Source organism: Pavona decussata, unplaced genomic scaffold (genome assembly GCF_977016875.1).
Source record: "Pavona decussata unplaced genomic scaffold, jaPavDecu1.1 SCAFFOLD_602, whole genome shotgun sequence".
In the NCBI taxonomy this organism is placed as follows: domain Eukaryota; kingdom Metazoa; phylum Cnidaria; class Anthozoa; order Scleractinia; family Agariciidae; genus Pavona; species Pavona decussata.
The window spans coordinates 192,501-214,205 of NW_028145860.1; the positions used below are offsets into that span (position 1 = coordinate 192,501).

A 21,705-nucleotide genomic window follows, 5' to 3' on the forward strand; every position below is an offset into this window, starting at 1 on the left:
AACTTGAAGAGAATTGGTTAAGTGCTTAATATGTTTTGCATGGCTTACTGGTGCTGGTGATCAATAGAGAAAAATACATTTATAATAGAAGTATCAATGACGACAATGCTTTCCTTTCTGGTTAGGTTTCGTTTATCGACTGCTCTATGAAGACTGAACCAGAGCAACATAGCCCAACTCAGCAGCGTGCTTTTATATAAAGCGTTAATTAGGGGACTTGTTATATAACCTTGGCATGAAAACAATAGTGCTTCAATTAATGTTGGGCCGCAACCGTTTACAATCCTTTGTTTAATGTTCACACTACAGTTGAATATCTTAACAGGAACGTTTCTATTGGTCAGTTGCTCCAACACTTTTAAAATATTATTGTGGTTTGTGCATGGTCAAGGCCAAAAATGCTAACAAAAACATAAAACAAAGGAGTTTGTCAGGTTTCACAAGCATTGCCTTTTATTAATTTGGTCCAACGTGGCCGCTAATTGATAAGTCTTGAAAACATCTCTTTTTGCTGCCCTTACTCCTGAAGCAATTTTGTCTCATGTTAGCGAGCCTATGCAATGGTGCTACTACCTTACACATAATTTAAGAAAAAAAATTCATGGGTAATCCTATCGCTCTTTCGTCAGTTTAATAAAGCATTGCGTTGGCAAAACTGTTCAATTAAATATTCAAAAGGAACAACCCTACAACAAAAACGAGAAATCAAAGGCACCGCCAAATACAACCCACTTAAGTCACCACCTCTTACAATTTCCCGAAAACATTACTAGAAACGATAATCAATATAATGGAAATATAAGTTAATTCTAAATGCTTATCAAATGTAGTTGTCGAAGCCTCGAGTAGAAGGTTATTTCAAATACTTTAGGAAAACTGGCAGTCACGACATATTCTTTCTCAGAAAAATTAGTTTCACTTGATGTAATCAAGGTGACCGGCCGCATTTTCCGAGTACCTGTGGCTTACCAAATGACCTTTTTCAGTCCCTTCGCCTAATTTACCATTATTTTTCAGCTATTTTCCTTTTTCCGTGAATGCTTATGACACCGATTGAAAAATACCGCTAAAAACATTGTTATTGATGTGCTTTGAAAAGTTACTTATGAATTTTGTTTTCGCTCTATTTAGCGCAATCATCAATACACCATGCAGGTACTTTAAGCAATTTTTGTGGGTTTCAGCTTCACTTAGTTAAAAGAAAGAAGATCGAGTTAATCTGTTTTAAAAGTAATTAAACAAGAAAAGCAACAATGCAAACCAGTTCATTTGTGCAGTTGCTAGGCGATCGAGCATCTGCAAACATGTGCGCGCAATTGTAGTACAATTTTAAGCTCGTTTATTTTTTAACTTTGTGACTTAAAGTAGACAATAATGTCTTAAATAAGTACGGTGATCGTGATTTGTTTACTCTTCTTGATAGCTGAGTTTAATCGTTTGTCTCACGATTCAGTCACATAGATGTGGATCGCGACGTATCGGCCGCTATACTGCTGGTCTTCATCAGGCGATAGTGTCGACAGATTGCGTAACAGCATAAGTAGCACCTTTTACTGGATTCAAGCTGAAATCCACCAGAAATATGTGAAGCACGCGTCTTTGAAAATCGTGTTGTATTATCAAATATATCCAAGATTCCATGGCTTAATCACTCAATGTTGTGGTCGGGTCGATTTTTTTTTTCTATATTGGAATGCATATCCTAAGAGCTTGAACAATTTCAGTTTACTTCCCACCAATTTATGCGACCTGCATTTCGTTGCATATTCATTTTGTATGCAAGGTTTGGCAAGTATGAGATCAAGGTATTTTCAAAACACATTAAGCTGGTGCAACTATCACTGTTTTCAATCCGACTTTTAAAGCTTTCTTCTGCAGAATATTGCTGCATACAGTCGTTGATATCACTCACATTAAGTTCTGTGCGCAAAGTAAGTCTGCTGTGCGATGCACTTGACTATGAGCTAGAGTGAAAACTTGAACACTAAACTTTTGTTCAAGGTACGAGTAACACTGTTAGTACTGCATTTTAAAGAATAAAATAATTTCATGAGGATATTAAACTTAGTTATTACGCATTTTATGCTCCATGACTAAATCCGGAGAAACGTTTTTGCTTTAAAATTGTATGGACATGAAACAGATTGACCACTACAGGTGTTGCTTAAAGTATACGCACTGTAACAAGAAAGCTGCCAAGTCTTAGTTCTCATAGTCCACTTCAGCAGAAAGTAGAGGGCCAACGCAATATAGAAACATGGAGCGCTCTTTCTATTTTATTCACCATGATCACAAAATAAATTTTGGCCAGTGAAGTAGTTAAAGGGAAAATTTCAATAAAAATGTTCTGTTATATTCCTAGACAAAAAAGTTAGTTTGCTAAGTAAGTCTGCTGTGCGATGCACTTTACTTTGGGCTAGAGTGAAAACTTGAACATTACATTTTTCTTCAAGGTACGAGAAACACTATAATGTATTTTAAAGAGTGTAAAAATAATATCATGAGGGCATTAAACTTAGCAACATTTTATGCTTTATGACCGAATCTGGCGAACGATTTTAAACGATTTTGATTTTGATGGTCATCAAACAGATTTACCACTAATGATGTTGCTTAAATTATACGCACTGTAAAAACAAAGCTGGCAAGTCGTAGTTCACCTAATCCACTCCAGCGGAAAGTAGACAACCAACGAAAAATAGGACCATAGAGCGCTCTTCCCGGCATTTAATTCCGACGATTACGAAATACATTTAGTCAATGCATTAGTTAAAGAAAGACATTTGAATAAAAATGTTGCTGTTATGTTCCGAGAATAAAAAAGTTTAAAACTCTAAATGTCTTACTTCACTTGCCTGAAATATTCATTGAACTCACCTGTTGATAGATGCGTTTACAGCTGTAGCTTTGGAGGCAAGAAAACTGGCCCGCCATGTTAGATTTCGTGATCTATTGAATATACGTTAAAAAGGGCGGTTTGAAAATTGGAATGACGCGTTTTTATGTTTTGTAAGTGAAGCTAAAAGACAAAGGAAAGTAAAATTCCTGGGGTTCACATCTTAGTTGATGCAAAGTGTAAGAGCTTTAGAATATTACTGCTGTGATAGTAGGAAAACTGACCACTAATAATCAGTTGAGACTGTGTAACAGTCAAAGGGATTTATATCTTGTATCTATTCAAGGATATTTTAGTTAAAGACAAGACCATGTTTTAACTTGGAGAGAATTAGTTAAGTGCTTAATATGCTTTGCGTGGCTTACTGGTAGTTCAATGACGACAATGCTTTCCTTTCCGGTTAGATTTTGTTTATTGTCTGCTCTATGAAGACTGAACCAGAACAACATAGCCCAACTGAGCGACGCGTCTTCATAAATAGTTAATTGAGTGACTGGTTATATAACCTTGCCATGAAAACAATAGTGCTTCAAGTTTTGTTGGTCCGAAACCGTTCATAATCCTTTATTTAATGTTCACACTACAGTTGAATGTCTTGACAGGAACGCTTCTATTGGTTAACTGCTCCAACACTTTTAAAATATATTGTGGTTTGTGCAGGGTCAAGGTCAAAAATGTTAGCAAAAACATATAACAAAGGAGTTTCTTCAGGCTTCACAATCATTGTTTTTATTAATTTGGTCCAACGTGGCTGCTAATTGATAAGTCTTAAAAACGTCTCTTTTTGCTTTCCTAACTCCTGAAGCAATTTAGTCTGATGTTAAGAAGTCTGTGCATTGGTGCCACAACCTTACATATAATTTAAGAAAAAAAATCATGGGTACCCTGTCGCTCTTTTGTCAGTTTGATAAAGCATTGCGTTGGCAAAAATGTTAAATAAAATATTCAAAAGGAACAACCCTACAACAACAACAAAAATAATCAAAGGCACCGCCAAATACAACCCACTTACGTCGCCACCTCTTGTATAAAATTTCTCGAAAACATTACTAGAAACAATCATCGATATAATGGAAATATAAGTTAATTCTAAATGCTTATCAAATGTAGTTGTCGAAGCCTTGAGGAAGCAGGTTATTTCAAATACTTCAGAAGACCGGCATTAACGACATATTCTTTTTTAGACAAATTAGCTTTCCCTGATGTAATCAAGGTGAACGAACGCAGTTTCCGAGTACCTGTGGCTTACCGAAAGCTCTTTTCAGGTCCCTTTGCCTAATTTACCACAATTTTTCAGCTATTTTTCTTTCTCCGCGTATGCTAATGTCACCGATTGAAAAATACCAATATCAATATTGTTATTGATGTGCTTTGAAAAGTTATTTATAAATTTGTTTTCGCTCTATTGAGCGCAATTATCCATGTACCATGCCGGTAAATTAAGCAATTTTTGTGGGTCTCAGCCTCACCTAGTTAAATGAAAGAACATTGAGTTAATTAACCAAGAAAGCCAACAATACAAACCAGTTCATCTAATTTCCTGCAGTTGCTTGACGAGCATCTGCAAACATGTGAGCGCAATTGTAGTACAATTGTAAGCTTGTTTATTTTTTAACTTTGTGACTCAAAGGAGAGAACTCTTTCTTAAATAAGTACAGTAATCGTGAGAAGTTTACTGTTCTTGAAAGCTGAGTTTAATCGTTTGTCTCACGATTGAGTCACATAGATGTGGATCGCGACGTCAGGCGATGGTGTCGACTCGACTGATTGCGTAACAGTTTAAATAGCACCTTGGTTTGTGTTGATTGGTGCGTTTCGATCCTCTCTTAGTCTGTTGTTGATTGGAGGATTTAATTCCTTGTCGTTCAGACTAGAAATTGTTCCCTCGGCGGTCCGCCTTGGTACCGATCGGCTACAGTGTTGTTTGATCTTGGGCACCCATGCTTCTGGAATTTCAATTCCATTGTCCCTGTTGGTGTTGTCAGGGTGAAGTCTCAAGTCTTATTACTTTGCTATATGTAAACAGCTTTGACAGACTTAACCTAAAAGCCACTCAATACAGCATCATTTGTACTTTAGCAAGCTAGAAGCCTGCTAAAACAAAACCACAAACCTTATGCCAAAAAAGGCTTCCATTTTAATATTAAAACTGTAAATGGTTTGAACCCAGGAGTCATGTCATAAGTACGTAAATTATGGTCATCCGGGTGAGTGTAGTCCTGAGAAGGACTGTTTGTGGTGACTTTGAAAGTCAAAGTCACCACAAACAGTCCTTCTCAGGACTACACTCACCCGGATGATCATAATTTACGTACTTATGACATTTTAATATTATTCATAATACCGGTTATGATATTCAAAAGTAAAACTCGCGAAAATAATATATTCTTGGTGACTCATCACGCAGGCAAGAGTGTATAGCAGGCCGCTATAAATACCCTGTTGGTGCAGCACACTCTTTTCTTGTTTAGTTTCAGCCAGCAGAGCAGTGAACAAGGAACCGCCCACCCACCCTGTCAAAAAATAATAATAATAACAATGATAATAATAATAATAATAATAATAATAATAATAATAATAATAATAATAATAATAATAATAATAATAATCTCGCGTGGATCACGCAATAGTGCTACCCTATGCCAAGCGGTGGCATCTTGGCATAGACGGCTGAGCAATATTATTCCCAGATCTTAGTTGAACTGGGCATGAATGAGAGCGTTATGAAATAGATTATTCTCTGGTACTTGCAGAAAGACCCAATATTGTTTTGATTGTTCGACTTTAGAACGAGGTTAGAAGTGCTAACTTGCATAAGAACAAAATAATATTAAAATGGTAGCCAGTCTGGAATAAGCTCTATTGAAGCACGACTTTTCCAATATTGTAAGCTTGTATTTCATGGTCATGAAAATATTCAAACCCTCGATTATATTTGCGCACGCCCTTATTGCTACATCAAAACACTAATTAAGGCAAACTCAAGACTTGTAAGAAGTTGGACTTGACTATATGAACCAAAACGGCAATGTAAAGTAAATAATTCGTTTTATGTTCGTTTTTAGGCTACATTGACTCTGTATGTTTTTGTTTGTTAGTCAGCTATACAGAGGTACAAAATACTAAATACGACACTGTTTACCGGTGATTTAGAAATCTCTGTTGTTAAAACAGTCGTTTGACACTTTTTATTTTTTGCTTAAGCACATGGAATCCTCATATCTTCGCGCCTAATTTGTTCAAAAGTTTCCGCCACTTGAGAGAAAGACACAACAACAGCAAGGTAATTGGGTTTTTTTTTTTTTTGTTTTATATTTGCGCACGCCCTTATTTTTTCATTAAAGCATAAATTAAGGCAAAGTTAAGTCTTGTAAGAAGATGGAACACAGGTCACCAAAGCGTATGTGACACAGATTACCACCCAAGCGTGATTTAAGAGTTTGTGGATTTCCCGTGGATTTCCCCGGCTGGGCACATTTTAGTACTCGTGCCTAGGTTTGATCGTGAGTTTGCTCCAACATTCCAGGGACACGGCTCGGTCGGCGGCAAAAATGGCACCGGATTTGAAATGAACTTTGTTTTCAACGAAGGCCTGTGTCTCAATAAATGAACTCCTCTGTAAATGAGCTACCCAGGAGGGACTGCACATCATCCTTCTTGCCATATGGTGAGGCAGGTAAGCAAAGCTTAAGTTTCAAGCAAATTTTAGCGAGGTTTTCGAAGTGCTCTCCTTAAATGACGGGCCAAATTTCATTGAAATTCGACTTGTAGTTTCCTACCTTTCCATTAACATAATACAGTGATACACGTGGACCAGCTGCTGAGAGATAAACCGCTCAAAACAGCGTTTGGAAGCACTGAAGAACATTGAAAACAAAGCAAAACACACCGGGTAAGCTTAATCAGACTTTAGTTTATTTTTCGTGGGTTTTTTAGGAAAAATTTTTGTCTAAATTTCGATTTAATTTTAACTCCATACAAACTCTTAAATCACGCTTGCATGGTAATGTGTCACATACGCTTCGGTGACCTGTGGTTGGACTGGACAATGCGAACCAAAACGGCAATGTACATTTAATAATTCTGATAGTTATTTGTTTTGCAACAGTTAAGCTTCATTGTTGCGTTGAAAAGAAAGAAAAACTGATTGTTTTAAGTGTTCGTTTTTTGGCTGTATTGACTCTTTGTGTTTTTGTTTTTTAGTCAGCTGTACAGAAGTAAAAAAAAAGGCTACATAACACATTGTTTACCATTGATTTATTAAAAATGCGCTATGAGCCTAATAAAAGCTCTTTTGTTAAACACTTTTGTTAGACACTTTTTACTTTTTTCTTAAGCACATCTTCGCACCTAATCTATTGAAAAGTTTCCGCCACTTGAGAGAAAGACACAACAGCAGCAAAGGTAATTGGGGTCTTATTTTTGTCTTGTTCGAAATAGAAGAGAATGCTCCATACATGTCAACAAGGTAAAATCATATGAACTTTCATTCGGCTGGGCTATCAATTGAATCCGACTGGAAACTGGCCTTTTGTCAATGTGTAATTATAACATAGTTTGCCAGTGGCTATTTCAAAAAAAAAGATCGGTTTTGCAAATTAAAAAGTAACGTGATCTTTTCAAAAGTCGCGATCGATTTGCTACTTTCTCGGCTATACCAGTGGCTCCAGGTGAAGTGATTTATTCTTTCATCTGCAGTTCAAATATATCCATTTCATATACTTTGACTTCCATCATTAAAAGTTTTCTTATGACTTGAAACGTTTCCGTGGCAACAAAGTTTTGATAGTCGTGTTTACAAAAATGCTGATATATATTTTTTTGATATTTCAAAAACTCATTCATAATTCACAAGGCCATTGACCTATCAAATGGTCAATAAAACATCACGTGCAGTGGTTTTAAAACCCGATAAAACCTTCTCCTATTAGTATGTGGTGTTTAATGTTTTTCTCGTATGCTAATTCCCAACGTTTACAAAAGCATCATTGTTATGAACTCTCTTGACACACGCCTTTCCAGGAATGTTTTGGAAGCCGTTCAAAAAACTCACAGCACGTGTTTTATCGGGTCTAATACCACTCGGCTGCGCCTCGTGGTTTTAAATCCGGATAAAACTCTGCTGCTCGGGTTTAAACATTATTTAGAAAATTGCCTCCCCCCCCCCCCCCCCCTTCCACTCAGATAATCAGTACCTAGTATTTGTGTGCTCTATATCCCATAAGCTGTCTTAAATTATGTAAAGAAGCGGGGGCTTTGAAGAACGGGGAAATTGTGGGGTAAAATAACTACTCACTAGTATGCTCTGTATAGAGCATACTAATGATTTCTTGTGTTTTCCTTTGTCTAAAAGCCTAATTAGTATGCTCTATGTAGAGCGTGCTAATGACTATATAGAGCATAGTAATGCGTATATAGAGCACATGGGTACGGCTTGCCATCACCTCTCATGACTTTCGATATGAATCTTGTAAGCCAGCAATTTACCTCTTCCACGGGGTTGGTGCTCATATCAACTAGAACGGACTTATACTCACTCCAAGGGTTCAATTGGTGTGTTTCGGTATTCAGCCCTGGCTCGATAGACGTTTACTGACCACGTGGTTCTTTATCGAGTTTTCTTTGGAATTCTCTTTCTCTTTGCTCAATTTCGTTCACTGTGGTAGGCTTTTGGACTGACGTGCACTTTTATCGAATTCATCCCCCAAGCACTCGGATTTGTCTACGCTCTCAAAAGCAAGTAACTCTTGAGTGGCAAGGACGGCCTCAAGTTCTTCGTGCTCTGTATACTGGCTCATAGCCGGAGCAAATAAGCCATCAAAACAACAAAGAATAAAAAAAAACTCCAAAGAAAGAAAAGCATTGTTATTCACAAAATTTTACAAACATTACGGCGACATCCAAAACAAAATAACGTGATTCCCAAGTGTGAATGACACAATTAAAATACTCTCATAAATAGAATCTGCATAAAATATGGTTTCTTCGCGGATGTGACCATCTGCTAAGATGGTTAGACAATAAATGCTCGTGTCCTACGGGATATGATGTTTCAGTTCAGTGGCTTGCATAAATAGTTTGCAAAGGCGATGTGTCGACGTGACTAAAGCTTTTTTAAGTATAGTATAGTAAACTCTTATAATCGTGGAATCCTGGGATTACTCCTTCCTTCTCCCTAACCTTAACACAAAAAGCATTAGTTTTAGAATTGAAGCACAAGAAATTGAACGGAACATACCAAGAGTCATTTACAATTGTAACGGTTTTAATTACCCCTTAGAGTACCAATTGCACATGATGCCATAACTCTGTCAATATTTGACAGGGGGTTTTTATGAGTTTTTGACACCAAGATGGTCTTTTTTATTATTATCGTTTTAATGCAACACACAGAAACTAATTACAAAACAATATTTTACAGTTTACAGGTCTTACATTGATTACATTCCTTACGGCAAAAAATATATATATATAAACTCATTGCAGTACCAGTTCATAAACTATAGTAAAATTATTATTATTAAATTATTATTATAAAAAAGGAAGCAAACAAGGAAATAAAACAAACAATTATTTCCATTACTTTCAACTCATAGCGGCTACTATCTGTTCCGATTTGAAAAAGAAAGCCATGTCAGCTGAAGTACCTTGACATAAACAGCTACTAAATTCAACTACGGCCTGTAGATCTAACAAACATGCGCTGCAAACATTATTAATAAATCGCTAAACAAAAACTCCACAGTAGAGCCTACCGGCATCAAAACCTGGAAAATCAACTTTAACGACGAATATTGAGAATGGAAAAAGTTTTTACACCAAGATGGTCTTGTGAAGATCTACTCTTTAAAAAAGTTAACCCCCTCCTATATGTGATATGGTTGACCACCCCCATAACTTTTCAACTTTTTTCCCCTAATAGTTGTGGGCCTCTCACATTGATGAACGTGTTGAGAACTGCAAAATAAGGCATAGTTTAGGGGTATACCTAATATACACCAGGATAACAACGTTTTTGAACTTTCAAATTTTTACGTTTTAAGCCCGTTTATCTCAAAACCATAACTTTTCTTGTTTTTGATTATATCAGTGATTAGAAATACGCTCACTCACTTAAAACAACTAAAGCCAAAAACAAATTTACAGCCGGTTCCTTAAATCGCTGAACTACAAACAAAATTCAAAAATGATCCTAACTCAATGCATCTGACACGATAACGTGGAACTTCGGCAACTGGACGGCCGAAGAAAAAGAACGGAAAGAAACCGGTGTAACCAACGTGACACGTGATGACCCACGCATCTTGACCCTACTTTTACGAAATGAAAATGAATCGTTTACATTAACATGTCACGTTGATCTCTAAACAATTCCCAAGACCCTATTACATAGACTGACTAATAGAAGCGAGGGAAGACAACGTATTAAGGCAAGTATCTGAGTTAAGTCTGGGTATTACAGGTTGCATACAAAAGTGAGAGATTAAATTAACCTAGAAATTCTTTTACATAACACTATGCAACTGTCACACAGATAAAAATTCACAGTTGATGAAACTACTAGAATGCTACTCAAAGCTTGTGTCTTAAAGCTGCCTTAAGTAAACAACTTAACGATACATAACCTGAGTTGCCTCTTAAAATATAAGCTTATATTTTTTTGTACTAAACGTTCCTTCCCAGAATATAGCTAACTCATTTTAGACCTTAGCTTCTGTAAGCACTCTTCCATGTTTCCTTCAATTTACATGGCATTTCCTAGTTTTTGTGAAAATCTCATTTATTGACTTATTACACTCTATCGTCGGCAGCGCTAGCTCCAGAAGGGACATTGTAGTAAGGACTGGCTTCATCGTGCTTTCTGACGTCCAAGTATGGCACATCCATCTGCATTAGCGTTTCCAGTTTTTCAATCAGTTGAAAGAAATTGGGACGAATACAAGGATCTTCCCTCCAGCATTCCGTCATCATTTCATATCTGTTATGGATTGGGACATGGAAACAATTAATAAAAAGAAATATACCATCACATTTCTTTCAATTAATAAATGTTTGGACTGTTTTGTTGTTTCACCAGCAATGATAAATAATCTATAGGCAAATGAATTACAAACCCAACAATTTAGCAAACATATTAACTGTTGGCTTAAAAACAAATGGAAACATTTAAAACAAGTTCTGTTTCCATGGTTTTAGGTGCATCTTTTCCAAGTCCTTGGCACACTAGTTCTGATGTAATTTTCATAAGGTCTTACAGACCTGTCGCTCTCAAAGGACGATTTTTCTTTACAATGACTTTTACCAATCACTTTTGCATCCATCTTTTTCGTTTGTTAATTCGAATTTGACAAACCCATCCAAAACGTTATGTAACACGCTTGTAAGATGAGGACACTTAAAGTGGAGCATCAAAGGATATATACAGTGTCTGTGGTGTGAAATTTCTCAGCTATATCATTTCCTAGATTCGAAAGTTAACAAATCCAGATTCGGCATGTTGTCTTAATTTGGCAAAAAGAAATTCAGAAACTTACACTTCTTCACAGCACATATCTGGCCTTTCCATGCGATAACCAGTGTTCAGTAGGTGGTACAGCTCTGAATTAGTCAATGTCGGGTATGGAACACCTCCTGAATTGTATGAGGATTGTAAGAGTTAGTCAGCCAGTAAACAAAGGTAAGAACATTATTTCTCGCTTTTGTAAATGTTTTATCATGATTTGACAGCTGTATCAACAATTTGATTCGTGGGCTAAAAAACCTTTTGTGCATACCCAGTGGTAGTAGAAGAGACAGGATGACTCTAAGCGACTAAACAACCTCTCCACTTACCCACAAGCCCCAGAGATTGACATTAATGCTTTCATATAGCACTTATCAAAATCTCCCCTTTGTCTTACTGGCCTTAGTAATTTCGGACGTCTGAGTGATTCTGATATTGCACCTTAAACAATGAAGATATTCAATTTAATAAGGCTGTCTGAGAAGTGGAATTATTGTAAAATAATGGTAATATCTCCGTACCTGAATGAAAAAGGACAGAATATGTTTTAAAAAAAGATAGAGGTGTGATTGGTTCACTTACCTAAAGTCGACATTTCCCAGAGAAGAACACCAAAGGCCCAGCTATGTAAAAACATGAAGGAAACAGATATTAACTTAATTCAACATCGTCGTTTTCGACAATCTTTTTCCTTTTTTGGACCAGTAGCTCTACCTTCGAAGCTTTAACACAGTACACGTTGTAAATTTCCTCCTCGACATTTCTCAAGTTGTTGATGAGAGCACGTCGCTTTCGGAGCTTTCCAACACAATTTCTGCGTATATATGGTGGTGCATGGGTCACAGCAAAGTCGAGCGATGCAATTTCGTCGGTAACCTTAAAAACTTCACGTCCTTCAACGAGATTTCGATCGTTATGCTTCGTAATGGCCTAAAAACATAACTCACACACACACACACATCGAGCACATTTTGCCGCCATGTTTTTCGCACAAAATTTACGCGAGCATAATTATTCATAATTATTCATTGAATGACCAATAAGAGTAGACCAAAACATTTCACGCACAAAGGACATTTGTTTGGCATCCAATCAGAGCGCGGTCCACGCGTCCTTGAGAAACAACAGGATACCGGAACGCGATTAAAACCGCCATGGCCCAGACGTCCGTTTTTCGACGTAGGAAGAAATACGAGACGTCTGCACGCAGGCTATTCATCCAGCTGAGGTGTGACGGGAGTAGTAATTGAAAACTAGTCTGACCGTGAATATACAAACAAACACAGTTTACATAACTTTTATCAGGAAACCAAATAACCGAGTAACTAACTTAATAAATAAAAAGGCAGATATGTAAACAAGAAAAAACAATAAAACATTTGACCTGAGGGTAACATAAATTACTACCCTTATACCAGAGAAATTAGATACTAAAATTGAAAACTACTAGGAAACTATCTACTTACACATCACTTTTGGTAGTGCAAATGTTTTGATAAAGTGCTTCTGGTGCCATCCATTTCACTGGTAGCTTCCTCGTGTTTTCTAGAGTATTGACATCTTCATATATTTGGCGCATCAACCCAAAGTCCGACACTTTCACCTTGTTGTCACAGCCAACAAGCACGTTACGAGCGGCCAGGTCCCGGTGAACAAAATTATTTTCAGCAAGATGATTCTAAACAAAACCATAAACAAGAAAAAAATAAATTATATGACAATAAGTGGCCATTATTGCAGAAAGGTAGACGACCACTTGTCGGAAGGAACCGCGGAAGTGTTTTGCTCGATCGCTAGGAATGCACGTGCAATCAACTAATTTCCTATGACAGAAATTTTTCATACGGTTTGTACAAAACATTTCTCATAACCCAGTGGGCTACTAAACCATAAGGTAATGGTTTCACCCAATTACAGCGCACAGCATGAAACTTGGTGCCATATGTCTGAAACAAAGCCGAAGTTGAATTGGGTTATACTAAACAAGAACAAGCTGAAGGCAATTTTTATGACTGCGTTGAACACAATTGGAATAATTACCATTCCCTTTGCAATCTGCCAAGCAAAACAAAAAAGCTGTTTGGTGGAAAAGTTTTTCTTCTCTTCATCATCACTATCCTCAAGATTCTCTGTCGAGAAGGCGGCAGCAGGGCTGCTTCCATTTGATGTTGATGGAACTGACAACAATTCTTGGTCAAGGAGATCCTCACAGTCATGGCCCTAAATTTCATAAATAGGAGGCGAGTCTCAACCATGTTTTGTTCTGTTGTATTAAACACACTAGGTGATGCAAATGAGCGTACCAAGGAGATATAGAAAATACATTCCCAAATCACTACTTTTGCTCTCCAGTTTGACAAACAATCCTTCTTTGTCGGAAAAAAAGTCAAATATGATGAAAAGAACTCAACTGGTCAATTAACTGTTTGAGCAAATTAAAATACAGTATGTTTGCTACATGATTTGGCTAAGAGGCAAAACGTATGAATGCTTGAGTGGCTATTGACGAATCTTTTTAATGAGTAAACGTCAGAAATCTCCAAAATAAAAACAAAACGTGGCATAACGTAATTTAAGCCAACAAGGTTAAAAAGACAATAAGCAAAAAAGCATGAAGCAAGCATGTAGAGTCAGAAGATTTGCTTGAATTAATTATCACTCAGCGTTTATTGATTGTTCTTCCTGGACTTGGAAAAAATACTTGACTGATCTAATCCAACGAACGCAAATTTGGGAAACGTTTTCATCTTGACGCTTAGGTGTGCAGGTCTGGTGCAATTTCATAAAGATTTAGACAGACGTCTGTCCAGGTATCCACTAGCACCTACTTTATGATACGGTTCATTCAAAATTCACTTAATTTTTTTTAAAGGTTAATCAGGTTGTGGAAAAGAAACTAAACACTAATATATTTGACTTGAACTCAAATCATTTCCAATATGTCATATTATTTACGCTTTGATGGAATATATTCTACCTTCACTGAGGTTTCATCTACCAGTGGCTGATCTCCCACAATCTTTATCTGGATAGCGTTGCTCGTCTGAAAGGGAAAATGACACTAAGTACCATAATACCATGGGAAACATGTTTTGACAGGAACATTTTTGCAGAAAATAATTATTCCTGTAATGTTTAAGTTTTTAGTTCATTTTAGTGTTCTACTCTTGGTTTCGATTACTTGTCTGTCTATTTTTGTAGTTTTCTGACGTTTTAGAGAAATTCAAGACCGGGATTCATGATGGCCGCCGCTTCGCAAGCATGACCTAACTCCAAAGGGGTATAACATCATCGACTCCCATTGTAGACCGCAAAGGAAGCATCTTTGAACATGCTATTTATTCTCCAAGTGTCATTTTCATAGTTTCATACTCTCGGTGTTAGGGCGGGAGGGCTACACCACTGAAGACGACGCTCTAGATAGGGTTAATATGTGCTTACTTACTTCGGGGCGATCCTGTGAAGACAAGGCCATGTCAACAACAATTGATTCCTTTTCCACTGGTATTTGATCCCCTTCCTTCTGCTTCAGAGTACAAAAAAGTATAAATGAATAAATACATAGCCAAAAAAGAAAGAAAGAAAGAAACCAATGAAGCATTCTGCTACACGCTATAAGAATTATGAACATTCCACTTTCACACTAGATTACGTTATGTTACGTTACGTTACGTTGTTTTTGTGTATTTGTCTTTGACACCCAAGTGAAAGGAGCATGGCATTAGGCCCCTCCGGATAACCTAAGACCAAACGTGTAACTAATTACAGACAATTGTTAAAAGAAAGATCTGAAAAATATAAGTGAACAATGACATCTTCGTGTGGCTTGTTGACAGGCAATTTTATATACTGGTGAAAACGTTTTAAACGGTACCTGTACTTTATTAAAGTCTGTTGTTGCTCTCCCATCTTTGACGACGTCTTTGTCTTCATAGCATTTTGCTTGACAGATTTTAGGCATATTGATCTAAAAATTAATCATAAGTCATGAGCAATGAACACAGTTTCTAAAAGTATATTACCGAATGATTTAGGTTGAATTATAATAGGCCTTTTGAGGGAAGGATAAGTTATAATTTGAACATGCTATTATGTTTCATTTAATTGCTTTGTTTTTCACTCTGAAATGTTTTTTTTTGTATAGTCAATCGATTAATTAGAAATGGGATAAAATTAATAGTAATGAGATATGGCTCTATACTGCATCGTCTTGTGAGACGTACGGACGCCAATTTAACATATTCACTATAGGTTTGTTAACTCTCGGGCGAACAACAGGAGGGGGGGCGGGGAATCCAAGACTTTCAATAGACATAAAGAAGAAACATCAGTAACAATAAAGTAATTAGCAATAAACTAGGCATCATTTTCATTTAAATAGGTTAGAAAAATCTTTTCAGTTAGATTATGAATATGTCAGTAACAATAATGCTGGAACCGTAGCTCAAGTGCTTCGCGTTGTTGTTAAGGGTTCCTACTCCAGCTTACTCAATGGCGGTGCTTTCATGTTATTTATTTATTTATTTATTTATTTATTGATTGATTGATTGATTGATTGATTGATTAATTTATTGATTTATTGATTTATTGATTGATTGATTTATTTATTTATATGCTATAGTAATTTGAGTGTAACACTTAATATGGTAAGCTTTCTATTGCTTTTACTCATCGAATATCATACCATTCTTCTCCGCCTGCGTAACCACTGCAAAAGGTCACCAAATGCCACGTACTCTATCACCAGGAACTTATGTTCCTGAAGCATGCAACATCCAACAAGGGATACGATATTCTGGTGGAAACCCAACAGCTTCATCTGCTTAATCTCAGACATGAATTGCTCCTTTTGTGCCTCAGTTGCATCATCTATATAAAACAAGTAACTCCACATTAATCACAGCATAACGTTTCTATTAACACTCCTTTAATCACAATTTGAGCTAATTTGGATAGAGACGAATGCTTGGCTCTTTTCAGCCTCAACAGCATCGACATCTTTGCTATAAGTCGCTCATTAAATCGATCATCAGACTCTGGTTCAATGTTGAGCCTCAGACTTGCAGCCAGTACACGGATCGATTCTAAATTACCTTGCAAAACTTTGACAGCAACCATCTGAGATGCCCTCTTTGGTCCTTTTCGCAGTCGTTTTCCAGTTTTAAATACCTCAATTCCTGCTCGTCTTCTTAGAGTTGCTTTATGAACCACGCCAAATGCCCCTCGGCCCAGCTCTTCTTCGTATTCTATTTGCTCAGGAAGTATTTCCCACTTGTCGAGGGGAACAATTTGGCGTTGTGAGCGAGCCGTTCTGGAGGAAAATCAACAATTAATACTTCAAATACAACTGAACATTTTTTTGTTTTTTTCTATTTTCGTTAAGTGCTAAAACAGCTTGTTCACGACTTACAACAGCAACAGTATGGGGAACTTCAGGGAAGGCTGACATGTCCGCCTTGTTTATTAGGGTAATGAAATTTTATTGCTTGTATCTTTGGCAATTTCATCAAGATATTTACCTGTGGTTATTGAATATCAAACTTCTGTACCGCTGCAATTGAAATTGCGTGAGAGAAAAGTGGCCATTAATGAAACGTTTCCATTTAAATCGCCATAGTTTTCTACGTCAAAATTTAAACTTCTCTTTAATTTTCATTCGGGACGATATTATATTGCACTAACATCTAACTCTTTCAGCATGGTTAGGATGAAAGTTTAGCTAACCAAGTAAGCTATAAAAACCAGACTGGAATTTTAAGATTCGGTTGAAGCCTTCTCAGCGTAGTAGCAAACGAGGTAAAAAAAAGTATATATCCCCAGTTCCTCTGCTGAGATTTAGGCATGCGGATTGAAATCCTTCATTGCAAGTTGGCCTTAGAAACGTGTTGCTTGTGCTTGGTAAGTTCTTTGATACCTATCAAGAAAAGAAAAATGAGCGACTATACTCCAGTACCAGTCTTTTGTGTTTGAATGTGTCATGGTAGTATAGATATTGCTCAGTTCAAACCGTAAGTAACCTACCCAGTCCAATCCGTTACGTTTATTCGGTGTTGAAGATAAGAGTTTGAAAGTACAGAATACTTGGTCAGCTTAAATGCTTTTGAAGTTATGAGCAAGGGCGGAATGAGGGGGGGGGGGGGGGGGTAACCCTGCTTAACATCTTCGGGATTTCGTAAAACCTAGACAGAAAAGTGTTAAGACCCTCAGAGATACAAACCTTTTGATTTTCTTGTAATGTGACTTGCTGTAGCACCAGATGCCAATCATATTTGAAACTATCAGCAACAGAAGCAACGCGAAACCAGCTGTTATGTAGGCAACTGCATTTATGGAGGTCTTACGCTCTTGTATAGACTCATCCCCTTCCTCTTTGGGGGGTTTACTTAATGGGGAGAAAAATAAACAAGAACATAACATGCACAATAACTAGCAGAGGCCTTAATTAATAGTGACTGATATGGAATGGAAACAATCGTCAAGAAAGGATAAGAAAAACTAGCTACAGAATGGAGCATTCAGCATTTTAAGAATGCGCTTGAATTTCCCAGATTACTCTAAGTTTTTCTCACCTTCTACATCCCACACCAAGTAAACATGTTTATCCAAGATAACAGACAAATTATTGTTTCCAAAGCAAAATGGGTGCGATTTTTCTAATAGCAGGATGGTCTAATTTAGGGGATTTACTAAGATAATGGAATCACAACTTCCCTACTTTTGGGGCCTTTTATAATACAATCAAATGATGGAGGATGGGAATTCAGAACAATTTGTTCCTATTTACTTGACTTTGAAACTGATAAGCCGACAGAATCGATAAGCCAACTGCATCTCAACACACAATTGCTATGCATAAATTTCTTCTTGCATTCCCCTTTCATGCTTAAAAATTATTCCATGATCACAAGAAGGTCTTGTGACCAAAATTCGTGCCAATAATTCCTTTCTAACAAATTTTAGGAACAGCTGATGGTATAGAAAGGTGGCGCCGAGTCAATTGCTAGATGGCAACTCGTGATAAATTAATAAGACCATACCATATTAGTAAATTAACATGATTGTATGGTACTCGTCCCGCTAAAGATTTATAGTATAACTTTATAATTAAGAGCGGCGGTCAGAAAATATCAAGCATTTGGTGGCAGAACTCGAGAAATCAATTTCGCTCATTTTCTGGCTACAAGAAGCCTTTAAGTAGAGAACAAATTTGCCGCCTTCAGTTTTCTCTAGGAGCGCTTAACGTTCTAGAAAACTGAGATAAACAAATTTGACCCGCGAGGATCCCGAAAGTACCCGCACGGCAGTGTGAAATTAATATTCTGAACTGACTCTTCATCTGGAAGGAAAGAAGATCCATGGTATTTTTATACTCGGTATTGACAGCGGAAGCACCGCACGTTTATAGAAAAGTTTGAACTAGACTTAACCATTATTAATAAAAGCAAACAGAGCTTAGGAAAATGTCCCTTTTCTAAACAGGAAAAATCCCGCAAAAACGGATAAATTTTAAAGATAGTATTCGCTATGTGGTATAACGCCTATTTTTCTTAAACTTTGCCTTTTAAGTAATGTAACGTTGTTCTTGATAATGTATTAAAATCAGCCTGGGTTTTGAATTAAGCACTTTACACGACCGTTTTGAAGTCACCATAATTCGTTTAAAATTCCGACAACGGCTAAATAAACAACCGTTGTTGCGTTACCGTGACAATAAACAGACTAATTTTACATATACCAAAAAAGCGTAATGAAAACAAATTTCTTTTAATCTTTAATTACAATAAGGTAAAGTCCGGTCTGGGAACCGATTTTTCTCGTTTGCGTTGTGAGATTTTTGCTTATAAAACCATATCTAGTAAGGAGCAGTAAGCGTCTCGATGTCCATTTCTTGAGTTCGCTCAGGTGTCAGATTGCCAATGAAACCGCATCAAAGGGAAATCTGTGGGGTTGAAGTTCTCCCCTATGACTATGGTAAAATGCTCGCTGAAATAAAAATTGGAGACCGGTCAAACTTTCCTATTCTGTTTTTAATTCGCTAAATAGTTAGGGTTGCGTTTTACAAATTCCGAAATCACCAATAATCAGTGAATATTAATAATATCACGCATTGGTGTTTACCAAAGTAAATTGAATTAGTAAAGTAAATGTAAGATAAATTCAATTAAGGAAACTGGAAAATTTGTCACTTTAAATTTGGTCTGATATTCTTGTGCTGTCATGGAAGCATGGAGGTGGTCTTTTAGCTCCTTGGTCGGAGGTCCTTGCTCTTACGACCCCAGAGACAGGAGCAGATCAACTGAAGTAAACTAGTGCAAAAGGAACATCGCCGGTCACAAGGCTTCCTTGTCAATAGCCGATGTAGAAACCGAAATTGAACTTATTCTGACAAGAATGTTTATCTCCTTCACCATGAATGTTCATCTCCTTCACTTTTCGGAATTGACGATTTGTCTTCGACACCGTTCGTCTCTGGGCATTGGCTGGCGTCGAGGTCAGTTCAAATAAGTGTCAAACTTCTCCGCCGGTATCAAGCCATGACAGCCAGGCGCAAAAAGCCGCAAAACTAGAACGAGGACTTGAAAAAAATTCGTGTTATTTGCTATGGAAGAAACTAGGACTGTTTATTCCAGTTGGTTCAGGTATGCGTTTACATAATTTCCATTACCTTTTATGTATAATAAACTGTAAAAACGTCTGATGGAACACTTTACTTTTTTGCACATTCGGTCTTTTCCAGCACAAAATATTAGTATTCAGATGTATTTTCAGTTCATCAGATGCGGAGAAAGCCGTTAATTAGACTAAACGTGAAGTTTTCAGTGTTATTTATTTATTTATTTATTTATTTATTTATTTATTTATTTATTTATTATTTTTATTTTCTGTGCTTGGAACCCGAGTCCTAGTGCTACTGACTGTGGTGGACAACTTTTTGTTCACTACCTCGTAAAAAGGTCCTTCTCTTGAGGAAAGTAAGACATCATAGTTACAGCTTTTCAGGCTTGTGTAACGCCCATGCTAAAGACTTATTATCCCTATTAAAGGAAAGTATTGAAAACTTTTCAATTGAAGGAAAAGAAGCCTGGTCCCAGCTCTTAAAAGTGTGAAGTTTGTGTCTTCGCCACGCCCTAATGCTAGGATTTTTAGGTCTGCATGCACCTTCCTTTAATCTTTAGAACAAGGGAAGCAGCTTATGACGGTCTAAGTAAAATGAAGAGGCTGAAATTAAAAAGAAATAAGGTTATGTATTTAATTAAGCCACCCCCACCCCCCTTTCCCCTCTATCTTAGGAAGAAGTAAAATTTCGCTCTACACTTAAATCAGTGAGTGTATCTTTTTAAGTCTGTTCCTCCGGTGTATCTTTCGCATTGACGGTTTTTGTTGCTGGTCGCTACGAAAAAGAAAATTCAATAAAGAACTACGGGTACTAGTCATTTGCGCAAAAGTTGTCACAAAGAGTTCGTTATTCCAGATAAGCAGCTGGTATATAAAGCCATACTGTTAAACGCGTCCGTAACAAGGGGAGGGGCAGGGGGGGACTCGAGCCCCGACCCCCCCCCCCCCCCCAGAATTTTAAGAAGCGTAAAAAACAATGTGTCAAAAAATAAATAATTAAAAAACAGTAATAATGTACAACAATCAATCTTGAATTCTGACGCTGCAAGTGCCTTTTCACAACCCTTAATAAATTGTTTATTACCTGACAGTTTCCTCCGCTAACATTTGGCTTTTATACAACAGCAGCAAAGGCAGTCCTTCCTTGTGAATCGGAAATAAGAACCAAAATCCTCATGACCGATTTGTGTCTTTTAGTAGGGAGTTAAAGATAACATGACGGTGATGGTAGCGAATTCGAAAACACAAAGAGAATTCGCGTTCTTTTAAACTTCATCGCGATAATTCCAGCTCCCACCTTTTTTTTTTTAATTTTAGACAAATCTTCCTGCGGACATATTCTTACTGCCTGATTCCAAGTTCACTGGAAAAAGAGAAAGGGAAATTTGTCGTCGTCTTTTTACGTCATTCTTTAAACGTGAACAAGTTTGGCAATTTCACGTGGTAGTCCGTACAGTGACGGCAAAGGGTCGAAAAGAAGTTTAATGTACCAAAAAGTGTGATGCAAGTGCAAAGTTATTGTTTTGCTTACTATATCTGCCCCTTTTTTGATGTTTCCAATTTGCTTTCCCCATCCCAGTTGTTTTAGCCTGACTACGGGCCTGTTAAAGCAATTCTTCCCGCCCCCCACCCCTTCCCTACTGCCTACTGCCATATCTCAGTGACCATCTAACTAATTTGCATATTTGCT

At 37.1% G+C, this 21,705-nt stretch overlaps 2 protein-coding genes across 23 annotated transcripts in view; both read right to left on the bottom strand.

The window, feature by feature from the left end:
* The window catches only part of LOC146449188 (uncharacterized), a 38,949-nt gene extending 35,924 nt beyond the window's left edge, over window positions 1-3,025 (bottom strand). For 10 of the 19 annotated variants that reach the window (XM_085101545.1, XM_085101540.1, XM_085101553.1 and 7 more), the window contains exon 1: window positions 2,878-3,018. The gene's annotated coding sequence lies outside the window, so the exon portion shown is untranslated. Of the gene's footprint in view, window positions 1-2,877 lie in introns of all 19 variants that reach the window. The other 9 variants (XM_085101555.1, XM_085101547.1, XM_085101543.1 and 6 more) reach the window with 7 other exon arrangements.
* Window positions 3,026-9,227: 6,202 nt separating this feature from the next.
* Window positions 9,228-17,779, bottom strand: LOC146449190 (platelet-derived growth factor receptor alpha-like). 4 transcript variants are annotated; one of them, XM_085101592.1, is made up of 11 exons: window positions 17,617-17,779; window positions 16,493-16,710; window positions 16,084-16,268; window positions 15,274-15,366; window positions 14,845-14,922; window positions 14,377-14,442; window positions 13,440-13,619; window positions 12,866-13,077; window positions 11,982-12,022; window positions 11,431-11,527; window positions 9,228-10,874 (listed from the first exon to the last, which is right to left on the bottom strand). In XM_085101592.1, the coding sequence occupies exons 1-11, from the start codon at window positions 17,664-17,666 to the stop codon at window positions 10,688-10,690; spliced, it is 1,407 nt and encodes a 468-aa protein (XP_084957718.1). In that variant the 5' UTR covers window positions 17,667-17,779; the 3' UTR covers window positions 9,228-10,687. The 4 variants fall into 4 exon arrangements, with proteins under 4 accessions (XP_084957718.1, XP_084957717.1, XP_084957720.1 ...); XM_085101591.1 differs by having other exon boundaries at window positions 14,845-14,925; XM_085101594.1 differs by lacking the exon at window positions 17,617-17,779 and adding an exon at window positions 17,124-17,170 and having other exon boundaries at window positions 14,845-14,925.
* Between the last annotated feature and the right edge of the window lie 3,926 nt (window positions 17,780-21,705).

Excerpts from the sequence above, each read along its gene's own strand:
- LOC146449190 (XM_085101591.1), bottom strand. The coding sequence starts at position 17,666 with ATGATTGGCATCTGGTGCTACAGCAAGTCACATTACAAGAAAATCAAA. Across the intron at positions 15,367-16,083 it reads TACGCAGGCGGAGAAGAATG|ATCAATATGCCTAAAATCTG; the intron begins GTATGATATTCG and ends ATTAATTTTTAG. Across the intron at positions 12,023-12,865 it reads TGCACTACCAAAAGTGATGT|CTGGGCCTTTGGTGTTCTTC; the intron begins GTAAGTAGATAG and ends GTTTTTACATAG.